This window comes from Aspergillus stella-maris (genome assembly GCF_047715825.1).
Source record: "Aspergillus stella-maris strain CBS 113639 unplaced genomic scaffold BDV14scaffold_17, whole genome shotgun sequence".
Lineage (NCBI taxonomy): Eukaryota > Fungi > Ascomycota > Eurotiomycetes > Eurotiales > Aspergillaceae > Aspergillus > Aspergillus stella-maris.
In genome coordinates, this window is record NW_027396811.1 from 180,625 (window position 1) to 192,499 (window position 11,875).

Here is an 11,875-nt window from a genome sequence, read left to right on the forward strand (position 1 = left end):
AGGTACGACTTTAGCCCGCTGGGGAAGGTACGATGGGCGTCCACGTCAGCTTGGATTTACAAACGAGGAAGGAACGACCGTTGACCTCACCTGCTCTAGGGCGAGGGCGCTTTCTACCTTAAGTACCTGGGCAGGTTTAAGCTTCGCAAAGTAATTCGTAATTTTGACCTAGTGATTAAGCTCCTTATCTAGGTACCTAGCCATCGAGCCCACCACCTGCATTCTCTGTCCTCCCTTCCTACTTCGCCACAATAGAAACAACATCCTCATCAGCAACAACATGACTCAACCCCACTCGTTGCGGTACATGCCGCGCACTAGCCCCCCAAACAAGCGCATACTTGAACGTCTCCTTCAGCGTGCGATGAATCTGGTCGCAGACGTCCTCGATCGTCGAGTTCCGGCGTACGATGAGTGCCTCGTTGAAGTCTGGTTCTATTCCTTTTCTGCATTCACGAACAGAGAAAAACGCGTTAGCCAGGATACCTGAGTGGGTGATTTGGGGTGAAACGTTGGGTTGGGGTAGGTTGGGGTAGGTTGGGTTACCGCTTCGTGTAAACACGCATAAGCCTCAATTCCTTCCAGATCCGGTCTACGACGTCTTCGACGGCGAGATCGAGTTCGCAGGACATTACGGCCGTGTGGGGTTCGCGGGCGAGTTGGTCGAGGAACTCGACGCTGACGCTGTCGACTTTGTTGTAGACGTAGAGGCTGCCATCTTTGTTAAGAGCAGGATACGTGAAGGAGATTGAAGGGAGGACTCACCAGGGAATATACTTCCTGTGGTCTTTCATGATTACGTCGATGAAGTCGTCGATTGTGGCTGCTGTTATGTTAGACTGATATTTTGATGGGGAGAAAGGTGGTTCTGTTGAAGAGTAGGAAACGCACCGTATTCATCTCGAACAAGGACTTCGCAGTTGAGCATCTTGTAATCCCTCAGGACGTTATAGATTATCTTCTCGTCTAGGATCTTGGGTGGTGTCTGGAATGTAATCTTCATTCCACCAGTTTTCTTTTGCTTGAGGTAGATGTTCCTGGTCCAACACATATCAGCATAGCCCCATTCCACCATCCAAAGCAAAACAAGACAAGATGGGAATAAGGGTCAGGAGAATACTAACGGAGGCTCCTTATTCAACCGAATCCCCACAGCATCCAACTCCGCCTCCAAGAGCGCCCTCTGCTCCGCCTTCTTCGTCGCATCAAGCACCATAAGAATAAGATCACTCGTCTTCGCCGCGGAAATAACCTGTCGCCCGCGTCCCTTCCCCTCACTAGCCCCCTCAATAATACCCGGCAGATCGAGAATCTGGATCTCGGCGCCGCCGTACTCAAGCACACCAGGGATAGCAGTGAGCGTTGTGAACGAGTACGCGGCCGCCTCACTCTTCGTCTTGGTGATTTTACTAAGGAATGTGGATTTTCCGACGGAGGGGAAGCCGACTAGGGCTACGCGCGCGTCGCCGGATTTACTTACGTCGAAGCCTGCGCCGCCGCCGCCTGAGGCGCCTGTGGGCTCGAGGAGTTGGGCGCGGAGACGGGCGAGTTTTCTGATTTTCGTTAGTATAAGGTCCTGTTGGTGGGGGAGGGGTGATATGGGGTCTGTTGTATTTGGCTTACCCTTTAAGAAGACCGAGATGGTACTCTGAGAAATAGAGTGTTAGTAGAGTAGTTCTATATTGCTTGTTTCTCCAGGACAGATGTACCTGTGGCCTTGTTCTCTATACTCGTGTTAGCTGCGGGGTTCAAATGTGCTTGCTTGTATGGAGGCACTTACTCTGCGTCCTGCGCATCTCATCCTCAATCCTGGAAGTGAGATAGTATATTAGAACTATATCCAACATTTAATTCATTGTTCCCGAGCACATACTCCTTGATCTTCTCCGTAATGTTCACCATCTTGCCGGTTGGGGAGCCCCGCGGACTCTGATATTGGACTTTAAGGAGCTGTCACCACCAGACACTCAGAAGTAATTAGTCGCAGGGTCTGGGAGGTCGAATGCAGAATGCAGAAATGTAAATTAACAAGAGTAAAAAAGCTCTCCGGGACTCGTACTCTCCAAACCAGTCGGCGGAATCTCCGCAGCTTCAAAATCATCGCGATGCCAAGACTATTCAATGCTTATGTAATACTGCCATACGAAATTCCCGCCATCTTCATTCAACATCCATCAGACAAGCAACATCACCACACAACCCAGGTCTACACCATGGCAGACACAGCAGAGATTGATACCCCACTGGCAGCAGCGCCACTCGACACGCAAGAAGATGGCGACCAAACACCAAACGACGAGACAGCCCTCGTCCAACAGCAGACAGAAACAACCGTAACAACGACAACGACAGACGCCGACGGCAAGAAAAAAGTTAAGAAGATCATCCGCAAGAAACGACGACCTGCTAGACCTCAAGTCGATCCCGCGACATTGAAGTCCGAGCCGCCTCCTCAAACGGGAACAGTCTTTAACATTTGGTATAACAAGTGGTCTGGCGGCGATCGCGAGGACAAGTACCTGTCGAAAACGGCGGCGGTGTCGCGGTGCAATATTGCGCGGGATAGTGGGTATACGCGCGCGGATAAAGTTACGGGGTCTTATTTCTGTTTGTTTTTTGCTAGGGGGGTACGTATTACTTGCCATCTACATTCTTTGAATATGCACCAAAAGATGGACGTGGTTAACAAATTTGTGCTTTTAGATCTGTCCCAAGGGGTACGAATGCGAATACCTGCACCGTTTACCAACACTACACGACCTCTTCAACCCGAACGTCGACTGCTTCGGCCGCGACAAACACAGCGACTACCGCGATGACATGGGCGGTGTGGGCTCCTTCATGCGTCAAAACCGCACGCTCTACGTTGGCCGGATCCACGTAACAGACGATATCGAAGAAGTTGTCGCGCGCCACTTCGCGGAATGGGGCCAGATTGACCGGACGCGAGTCCTTACATCTCGCGGCGTGGCCTTCGTAACATACACAAATGAAGCAAACGCGCAATTCGCAAAGGAAGCCATGGCGCATCAATCTCTAGACCACAGCGAGATTCTGAATGTCAGATGGGCAACGGTTGATCCGAATCCGTTGGCACAGAAGCGCGAAGCCAGACGGTTAGAAGAGCAGGCTGCTGAGGCGGTGAGACGGGCTTTGCCGGAGGAGTTTGTGGCGGAGCTGGAAGGGAGGGATCCCGAGGCGAGGAAGAGGAAGAAGATTGAGGGGACTTATGGGTTGCAGGGGTATGAGCCGCCGGATGAGGTTTGGTTTGCGAGGTCGAAGGAGTTGGAGGGCGCGGATGCTGGGGGTGGTGTTGGGCAGCTTGCGGCTCCTGATCAGCCGCTTATGATTGAAGGTCAGAACCAGGCTTCTGTGGTGCAAGAAGAGCCTGTCAGTGGCGGCGGAATTTTCTCGAGCTCGGCTGTTACTGCGTTGAGGGGGATGAACGGTGGTAATGTGACGACGAAACAGGCGCCAAAGGCTGCGGGCCCTCTTGTGGGATATGGAAGTGATGACGACAGTGATTAATTTTCTTATTTTAAATTACTTCATATCTTATGTATAATACCAGAGATACCTGACTTGGTCCTTTTGTCTCCATATATCTTGCATGAAAGAGTCGAGAGTTGGGGTATAATTATTTTTAAAAAGTCGCTGAGAGAAGATGCTACCATCGCTCCGCATAAACATTCATATTCACATGTACCGCATATCACATACCACGTAGACCATATTATCCTATACCTTCCTACCGTTCATTCCCACTCCCCAGATCATAATACAGGCACGACCCCGTGCGAAAGTTGTAAATGAAAGCGTTTTCTGAGCCTTCGGCGCCCTCTCCTCGGTTTTCATTCGCCAGGTCAGAAAGCAGTTCGTGAACTTGTCCGAGGTACTTCCGCTCAGTGAGAGGGGCGTTTTGTATGACGGTGCGCCAGCTGTCGGGGTCAGATAGACGGGTGTCCCGTATGGCTTCGAGGAGATCGTCTCGAGTGTCAATAGCGGCAATTGGGCCGTGCATGGCCTTCTCGACTACCTCACGCGAGCGAGTAAGAGCTGTACCGATTGTTAGTTGATCCCTATGCAGTGCCTGTGGATGATGCGTACCTTGCTCGACAATGTTTCTTCGATTCGACTTCTTGCTCCGATGCTGAGAGACGAGAATGCGTACGTCATTTGCTCGCTCGCTGGTTCCTGGAGTTGCTTCGGACTGGCTAGAGAGACGGTTGTACCGCAGGTTTTCTGGCGCTCCCTCACGGACGTTGCGTGCGCGAATCTCGTTTCGCAGCCAAGGAATCAACTCAGAGGCCCGTATGTCCAGTTCCTCCTTGGGCACAAGAGACCGGACCTTGAAACCTCGTTCTCTGCTGTCCTGCTTTGCAATGACAATCCAGCTATGATTGTGCTCTCGGTACTTTGTGAGAAGCTCTTCCAGTGAGGACGCATCAACCGCCAGCTCGGCGCTAATGTCATTGCACCAGAGGTCTTGCGTCAATTTCACACCCATTTCACGTAGGACTGTTGGGTCGAAACTGGCAACAAGTACATCGCACTAAGAAAAGTTTTAGTAAGAGGTGTTCAAGTTGGTTTGGTTCAAGCTCACTCTTCTAGTCTTCCAGAAAGCTCCTGCTTCAGCTTCGGTATGCTTCAAAGATGCTCTAGTAGGAGCCTTGATGTAATCATTCATTGCAGAACTGAGTCGGTCCCAGCTCAAGTTGAAGCCAACAGCATGAGGTTGTGCGCGGGTTGTCGTCATGCCCGAACGGAAGTCTTGGACCAGAGAATCATAACGGCCACCCGCCGCGAACACGTCGCGCCGCTTGCCATCGAAGATACATTGGAAGAGTATACTGCCGCGGAAGAACTTGTCGTTGAGACTGCCGAGCGGACTAACGTAGACCTTTCGTTTTACTTCGAAGCCCTGCAGAAACGCCACCAAGGAGTTGATGCGAGCAAAGATTGGCGTTAGTCGGTCGGCGAATACTGTACCTGCCATAATAGCTCGCAGTCGCTTCAAAGTCTGTTTCGGGGTGTCTGTGGCACATTAGTTGCAATTCGCCGCGTAAGGCAGTTGAAATCCTACCTCTAAAGTCAAACCTGGCAAGTTCGTCAAGCGAAGTCGAAGCAACACCGATGGCAGGTGAACGAAGGTCACTTCGGATTTTTTGCATGGAATGCTTGCCGACGTTCAGCCTACTCATTACCTCTTTGACCAGGGGAACCTGAGATGCCTTGATGCGGCAGAACTCCATAATAAGCTGAAGTAGATCGGAGTGGTTGATGAGGAAACACATAGGGCTGGCTTTCAACGGCGGAAACTCTTCGATAATCTCGTCGAGCACCTTTATTACCTCGGCCTCTTTCAAGGCCAAGTCAAGAGTATTCCGGGAGACGATGTCAAAGTCAACCTCTTTGTGGGTCCGTGGTTCACCACCGTGCGTAGTCTCTCTGTAAACAGTGCCGAACGTGAATGTTTTCTCCAGTGACGGGTCTTGCCTGGGAATTGCGCGCGCGTTTGGGAGGGTGAGGTCGAACGGTAATTGCAGCATGTTCCCCGAAGCATCAAGGAGTCTCACAGCGCCAGTACTGTAGTGCTGGGACTTCGGGAAGAGCATCTGTCGCGTCGTTTCTACCGCGCCGTGTCTGCGGAATATTGACGTAAGCTTCTCCTTAACCAATCCCTGCACCAGAAGCTCGTTCGCCGCTGGGCCTGCTCTTGAGTCCATGTCCCAGGTGATATCTTCGACCTTTTTTGGCGATTGGGAAAACATGGCAGACAAAATCTTCTTGTAATCAGGGGAACTAGGATCGGACAGTAGATGCATGATGGCGCGTCTGAATGTTTCTTCCTCAACTTGGAGTGGAATTTGACCACTATGAAGCAGATCCGCTGCAGAAGGACGTTCGGCGGGATTGTGGCTCAGAAGTGATTTGATGATCTTGCCCTGGTCCGTCTTTTCAGGATCTTGGAACGTTGTCGGGAGGGTAAAGTTCTGTTCCCGGATGGCTCGCAATGTTTGGTCGCGTTCCATGCCTGTTGGCAGCGCATGGCACATTTCAAAGAAGATAATACCAAGGGAATACATCTATGCTCGTTAGCACTCACGGATTAGTTGCACGGCACTAGGAGATACATAAACTCACATCGACCTTTTCATTGTAATGCCCTGCAAACCCGGACTTCATTTCTGGTGCAACATAGTAAGTCGTACCCAGACTCCGAGTGAAATTGCCTTCGAAATCTGCAGCTGCGGAAGAGCGTACAGCGGTGGTAAACTGACCACTGGTGGCTAGGCCAAAATCACCAATGCGAGGGTTGCTCGCCGCGTCGATGAAGACGTTGTCCGGCTTGAGATCGCGATGGATGATTCCATTTCCATGGATATGGGTCAAGCCATCCAGGACCTGTCGAAACAAACGCCAGGATCGCTCGGTATCGTCATATAGACCGTTCTTTATAAGGTCACGGAGTGTCTGGATAAAGATGGTTAGATGTATGGTTTTGCCAAGGGGCCAGCATGGTGATAAACTTACATGTTTCTCACAGTACTCCATCTGGATATATAGCGCAGTAAGCACTGGTCTGCCCTGCGAGCCTGACCTCACTCTGCTCAGTTCCTTACCCCTGCCGCTCTCAGTACCAAAGGTTTCAGGTGTCGACCGTTGCTCCTTGGTAGAGATAGTCCCAGCATCTTCGTCATCGCTATCAGCCGCAAACTCTATGTTGGGGTAGCCGCTTGAGCTGATGAAGTCGAGGCCACCTGTAGTGCTATACTCAAAATTCCCGGAATGGGTACTACCAATGGAGTCTCCGTCCGTGAATGAGATAGCTTCTTCATCTCGCTGGTCATAATCTTCCTCGAGCCAGGCGGTATAATAGCGCACAACATACGGATGATTCAATCGCGACAAAAGCATAATCTCCGAGAGAGTATCTTTCAAGGCAGCAGCAGACTTGTGTGATATTTTCTTGATGGCATAAAAACGACCGTCTAGCTTGTTCCGCGCCTTCACAACCTCACCAAAGCCACCCTTTCCCAGACGTCCAGCTTCGTCGAAATCCTGGTGGTAGCGTGAGAAGGAGGGGAACCCACCACTAAAGGATTCAAAGCGAGGATGTCTTGACAGCGACATGGAGTTTGAGGTGTCCGTACGCACAATCAAGGGACTATCAACTCGGAAAAACTCCGATGGTTGCAACTGGAAAGCCGTCGGCCTCTTCTTAGGACTTGGTCGGAAGAATTCCTGTAGCAGGTCGTCCAACGGGGGTGACAAGTCAAGGCTTTGCATCAAAGCATGGGCGGAAGTATATCGTTGAAGTACATCTTTTCCAAAGCCCATTTGGAGGAAAACTATGCCAAGGTCCCAAACGTCGGTCTTCATGGTTGGAGGGGAGCTTCCCGAAGTTAGCTCTGGAGGGAACCAGAAGGGCGATTTGGATGTTGTGAGAGACCGATCTCTTCCAGGTGAGTCTGGGAGTGTATCTTCGATACTTGAGAGTAGCTTCACTGTAGTTCCACCCGTTGACGTTCTGAACAGCAGAACACGCCCGCAGTGGATGTCTCCATGAACGAAGCCGTGACGGTGGTAGTACTCGAGAGCTTCAAGAAGCTGGATAGTCCAGCTACGTAGCTGATCCACAGGTACTGTGCCAATAATGTCCATAAACTCGGAGAGTGATCCCTTGTTTGCATGCTCAACAAGAGCAAAGACCGTCGAAGTGCTGCCTTGTGGGTCACCGGAGTATAGAGGTGTCAGGATTTTGAACCCAATAAAATCAACCAGGTTCTGGTGACGCAGACGCTTCAGGCTTTCTAGCCTGTCCTCACTCAACCGCATTTGCTCGCGGAAAGCTAGGGCGTCAGTCCCCTTGTCACAGATTGCGAACTCCTTTAAGATGAGGAGAGGAGCGCACGGACGGTTCTCCGAGACAACGGGCCTCACAACGAAGGTACTGGCTCCTTCGGTCCTTTTCAGCAAACTTTTCCCATACACCGCTTGAAATACCAACGGTCCCTCATCTGTATCGGTCATGACCAATGGTGGATCGAAGGTGATCGCTCCAGGTGCATTAGCAATTCCGTCAACATCGACGGCTGTACCCAATCCAGATGTTCTGCTCTTTCGTCGGGAGAGTGCTTTCGTGCGCTTGGTCATTGCATCTTGTACCAGTTGTTTGAGCTCTAATTCTTCTTTTGCCGAAGCTGCTTGTTGCTTCCGAAGCTCTTCTTCCTTTTCACGCTCCGCGCGTTGAGTCGCCGCAGCTTCTTGGACCATTCGCTCCTCCTCTAAGCTGGGAAGGTCTTGATCTTGTGCCTGAGCTTCCGCCGCGTCTTCGAGAATGTCTTGTATCGATACGGCCAATTCGAATATCATCTCGCACCCTAGGAGGGTTTTGGGCTTGGTTTTCAGGGTATCACGGACTCTCGACTGCGCGCCCCGACGGAGGTCGTCTAGATTCTCGGCGGTGATATTTGGGCATGTCTTCGGATATGTAGTCGGCAGCTCGACTAGCAGGTCTAACCGGACATCGGAATTCGAGGAGGCGCGCAAATGAAGCTTAAACGAAACTTCCGACGATTGCTATTCAGCGAGTTAATGCATCAAGTTGAATTCAAGAGCAAGCATGTGGGCATATACTTACATGCCATGCGGACCGCCGGAGCTGTACTTCTTCAAAGTCATCACCGTATATTGATCGTAGAGCCTCGACCTCATTCTGGTGTATTTCTTGGTAATTTGTCGTCACCGCTATCGATGATGTAACTGGAACAGGATCAAGGAGAAACTGCTTCTTCTCCGCCCGGGGAGAGGCGTTCTTGAGGGCATTTGCGTTCTTCTTCTGGTGGTGAGGCATAGCGGGGCGCTGGGCGGTGAGATAGGAGCTCTGATGAACACCGGATGGTTTGATAAGTCTTCGTCACGAGAGATGCAGTGACAAAGATGCAGCCGAAGCTGCAGCCCTCTATAGCTCGAATGTGAACATAGCTAGAAAGCACAGGCAAGCAAGATGAAGGAGAAACTGGGCGAGAAAGCGGACTTTCAACACCAATTGGGCATGATTTAAGAGGGGAAGAAAGTTGGTGAAAGAGCGGTCGATCGAACTGCCACGCCAATCAGTGGAGCCTGCATTGCAAGCTGGTCCGCCCCGTTGTTGTTCCGCTACACCGCCTGGCAATACCCTGCACGCTAATTGCGGAGCCCGGCGTAAACAAAGCACATGCACGCCTGTCCACGTCAATCCAAGATTTCTCCATCTCCGCTTCTCTCGTCTTTGGTGGCCCCAGTACAATGCATATGTGGCCCTGCTTGAATGCCTGAATAGTCTGTCTCTGCAGATTCAATGATGGGCTGGATGGGTAGTCAGGGCGACCGTGCCGCAGGTGCGTATCTATACTCTTTGCTGCGGAGAAAGCGCCGGCTTCCCGCGCGCGCGTTCGAATCTTTCAACGCGATAGGTTATGTTTTTTTTCTCTCATATACCACGTGCTGACTTGTTTATTCCTGTTTCTTCTTAGATGATTCCAAAGTTATGGAGCCCCCAGAAACCCCTGCGCCTATGTTCGCGCTCCGCGCGTTCCAGAGCGCTTTGTTTGGAACGCCAAAGGCCGACGACGAGGATAATACCAACACTCACCTCAAACCAAAAGAACAGACCCAATATCCTCAATTGAGTAAAGATAGGTTTTCACAGCAGTCGACTGACCTAAAAATCGACAACGCGAAAGCCACCGCGGCAGACGTCGACCTGGCCGTTAATGCGATGGCGTCTCCCACGAAAAGTATCCTGATGACACCTGGAACCGTATCGAACCGACGAAAGACTGTTTCATTTGGCGATAGTGTTGTCGACAACGAACGCAAACGTGACGAGTCTACAGTGAAGCCAGTAAAGACTCCCACGCCCATGTCCGGAAATATCAGCAGTCAGTGGGCATCAGGTGGCTCATCCGATGGGAAGCGAAGCAAACTCACTCAAGCACTGATGGACTCGCGCGAACGACCTTCCAAGCCCGATGAAAAATTTCAGATTACAGCAAAGACTGCCTCGAAGCTTGAAGCAACAACACAAGCAGATGACAACGAAGACACGATCAACATGAATGAGCCGCGTTCCCGCTCTGGTAAATACTGGAAGGCAGAGTTTGACAGCTACCGATCCAAAACGGCTCTGGAGATTAGGAGGCTCATACAGTATCGGTCAGCGGCGAAAACATACGCCAAAAAGAAGGATGAAGAGGCCTACCGCCTGACTGCGAAGTTGAAGGAAGAAGAAGCGAGAGTTGAGGAAATGGAACGCCACGTTACGCAGCTAGCCTCCACGATGGTTGCAGAGAATTCGCGCGCCGATAAAGAACAGTTAGTGCAAGATCTCACGAAGCAGACAGCCTTAGCCCTGCAATACAAGCACAAGGTCAGCTTACTGCGCAAGGCTTTAGAACAGCACGGAGTTGTCGGCGACGAGATGGAGAGTATTGGCAGTCCAAACGAATTGAGAACTACATATCAGGAGACATTGGAGCCTCATCATATTTCCAAGCATACATCAGACGCTTTGCAAAAGTCTCAGCAGGCTTTGGCAGAGGCAAACGCCAAAATCCAGGAGATGAAACAGCAGCAGTCCGACGTTGACAAACTTAAGGGTCTTGCTTTCAGCTCTGAGCAAAAAGCTTCAGAACTGGAGAAGGAAAACGCCGCGCTCAAACATACGCTCGCCCGGTTTAAGCAAGAGGCATCCAAATACGAAGGGCGCCGGAAGGAAAGGGAAGCAAGGCTGAAACAGCGGGAAGCCAAGTTAGAAACACGAATCCAGGAGTACCGCGAACGACTGAAAACGTCTACCCAACAGCATCGGGAGCAGGAAGAGCGCTTGAAGTCTTCACTCGATGAAGAGCGGCACCAAATGCAGGAGCAAATCGACGTCCTCAGGACAAAACTCCAAGCTTTTGGAAGCGTGACGGAAGTCAGGGCTCAACCTCGCGCAAACAGCCGTAAAGACCACCACGGTGCCCAAGCGTACGACCTTGGCGCCATCAGTCCCCAAAAGGAACCCTACGACGAGACTGAGGAGACGGAGCAACCACCGAGCCCTAGTCCCCGCGCCAAGGACCGCCGCAGTTTTGGGATAGAGAATGATCTGGCGGACGCTGAGCTGCGAAAAGCAATGCGGGAAATGGGCATCGAAGACATTGACGAGAAATTCAACAATATTGGTATTTCGCCGCTCCGAAAATACAAGGCCCCGCGTTACCAAGAAGACACCGACATCATTCCCCCCTCATCGCCTCCTGAAATGTCCACGGTCGAACTCGATAATACATGGACCAACTCAAACGATCGACGCAATCTAGACAAGCGCCACACATACCAACCATCCCATGCAACAACCTCCCTACCTAGCCGTCGACACCATATAGACAATAGTCATCTGGTCCAACCGAACCGTCTCAAATCCCGGCGCTCAGCGACGAAATATAGCCTCGATGCCCTAACGTCATTACCGGGCGCATATCTTATGGAAAACGCGAAGAGAAGACAGTCTGTTAGTGTTAACCCGCGCGACGCGTGGTCCATTGAACGCAAGATGGCCGCTCAATCGCGTCTTCGGCGGAAGGACGAGGGCCGCAAGGGGAGAGATGATGGAAAGGAGAACCATATGCGGACGACCGTGAGGGCGTGATATTGGGCCCTTTGCAATTTGGCAGTTTGCTTTCGTACGCGGTTGGAGCGACTCGGTCATTAGTTCCGCTGTTTGGTTTGGTTTGTTTTAGTGACCTGATAGGTACTTTGTTTTGCTATACCCTCCATAGTCCATACTCTCATTTGATTTCTAGTTTGTGTACTCGGGCAAATTGAGAAGGTAATTTTCTTTTTC

The 11,875-nt window shown here is 51.2% G+C and overlaps 4 protein-coding genes across 4 annotated transcripts; 2 read left to right on the plus strand and 2 right to left on the minus strand.

Moving 5' to 3' along the window:
- Window positions 1–139: 139 nt before the first annotated feature.
- BDV14DRAFT_170607 (putative GTP binding protein (Gtp1)) lies at window positions 140–2,077 on the minus strand. The gene is made up of 9 exons (XM_073768240.1): window positions 1,874–2,077; window positions 1,781–1,809; window positions 1,710–1,724; window positions 1,624–1,648; window positions 1,125–1,553; window positions 892–1,037; window positions 766–823; window positions 547–711; window positions 140–446 (listed from the first exon to the last, which is right to left on the minus strand). The coding sequence occupies exons 1-9, from the start codon at window positions 1,900–1,902 to the stop codon at window positions 239–241; spliced, it is 1,104 nt and encodes a 367-aa protein (XP_073629748.1). The 5' UTR covers window positions 1,903–2,077; the 3' UTR covers window positions 140–238.
- Window positions 2,078–2,182: 105 nt separating this feature from the next.
- On the plus strand, window positions 2,183–3,638 carry cwc2 (active spliceosome conformation promoter CWC2). Its single transcript, XM_073776605.1, has 2 exons — window positions 2,183–2,627; window positions 2,704–3,638. Exons 1-2 carry the CDS (start codon window positions 2,214–2,216, stop codon window positions 3,526–3,528), a joined length of 1,239 nt encoding a protein of 412 aa, XP_073629749.1. The 5' UTR covers window positions 2,183–2,213; the 3' UTR covers window positions 3,529–3,638.
- Window positions 3,639–9,068, minus strand: cpcC (putative protein kinase (Gcn2)). Its single transcript, XM_073776606.1, has 7 exons — window positions 8,645–9,068; window positions 6,535–8,583; window positions 6,145–6,474; window positions 5,084–6,086; window positions 4,604–5,034; window positions 4,108–4,552; window positions 3,639–4,056 (listed from the first exon to the last, which is right to left on the minus strand). Exons 1-7 carry the CDS (start codon window positions 8,855–8,857, stop codon window positions 3,749–3,751), a joined length of 4,779 nt encoding a protein of 1,592 aa, XP_073629750.1. The 5' UTR covers window positions 8,858–9,068; the 3' UTR covers window positions 3,639–3,748.
- Window positions 9,069–9,235: 167 nt separating this feature from the next.
- On the plus strand, window positions 9,236–11,849 carry BDV14DRAFT_170611 (uncharacterized protein). Its single transcript, XM_073768241.1, has 2 exons — window positions 9,236–9,383; window positions 9,519–11,849. The coding sequence occupies exons 1-2, from the start codon at window positions 9,344–9,346 to the stop codon at window positions 11,678–11,680; spliced, it is 2,202 nt and encodes a 733-aa protein (XP_073629751.1). The 5' UTR covers window positions 9,236–9,343; the 3' UTR covers window positions 11,681–11,849.
- Window positions 11,850–11,875: the final 26 nt, after the last annotated feature.

Excerpts from the sequence above, each read along its gene's own strand:
- BDV14DRAFT_170607 (XM_073768240.1), bottom strand. The coding sequence starts at position 1,902 with ATGGTGAACATTACGGAGAAGATCAAGGA. Across the intron at positions 712-765 it reads CACAGGAAGTATATTCCCTG|CCTCTACGTCTACAACAAAG; the intron begins GTGAGTCCTCCC and ends CAAAGATGGCAG. Across the intron at positions 447-546 it reads ATGCGTGTTTACACGAAGCG|AAAAGGAATAGAACCAGACT; the intron begins GTAACCCAACCT and ends TCGTGAATGCAG.
- cwc2 (XM_073776605.1), top strand. The coding sequence starts at position 2,214 with ATGGCAGACACAGCAGAGATTGATACCCCACTGGCAGCAGCGCCACTC. Across the intron at positions 2,628-2,703 it reads GTTTGTTTTTTGCTAGGGGG|ATCTGTCCCAAGGGGTACGA; the intron begins GTACGTATTACT and ends TTGTGCTTTTAG.
- cpcC (XM_073776606.1), bottom strand. The coding sequence starts at position 8,857 with ATGCCTCACCACCAGAAGAAGAACGCAAATGCCCTCAAGAACGCCTCT. Across the intron at positions 4,553-4,603 it reads CTTTCTGGAAGACTAGAAGA|TGCGATGTACTTGTTGCCAG; the intron begins GTGAGCTTGAAC and ends AACTTTTCTTAG. Across the intron at positions 4,057-4,107 it reads AAGAAACATTGTCGAGCAAG|CTCTTACTCGCTCGCGTGAG; the intron begins GTACGCATCATC and ends CAATCGGTACAG.
- BDV14DRAFT_170611 (XM_073768241.1), top strand. The coding sequence starts at position 9,344 with ATGATGGGCTGGATGGGTAGTCAGGGCGACCGTGCCGCAG. Across the intron at positions 9,384-9,518 it reads TCAGGGCGACCGTGCCGCAG|ATGATTCCAAAGTTATGGAG; the intron begins GTGCGTATCTAT and ends GTTTCTTCTTAG.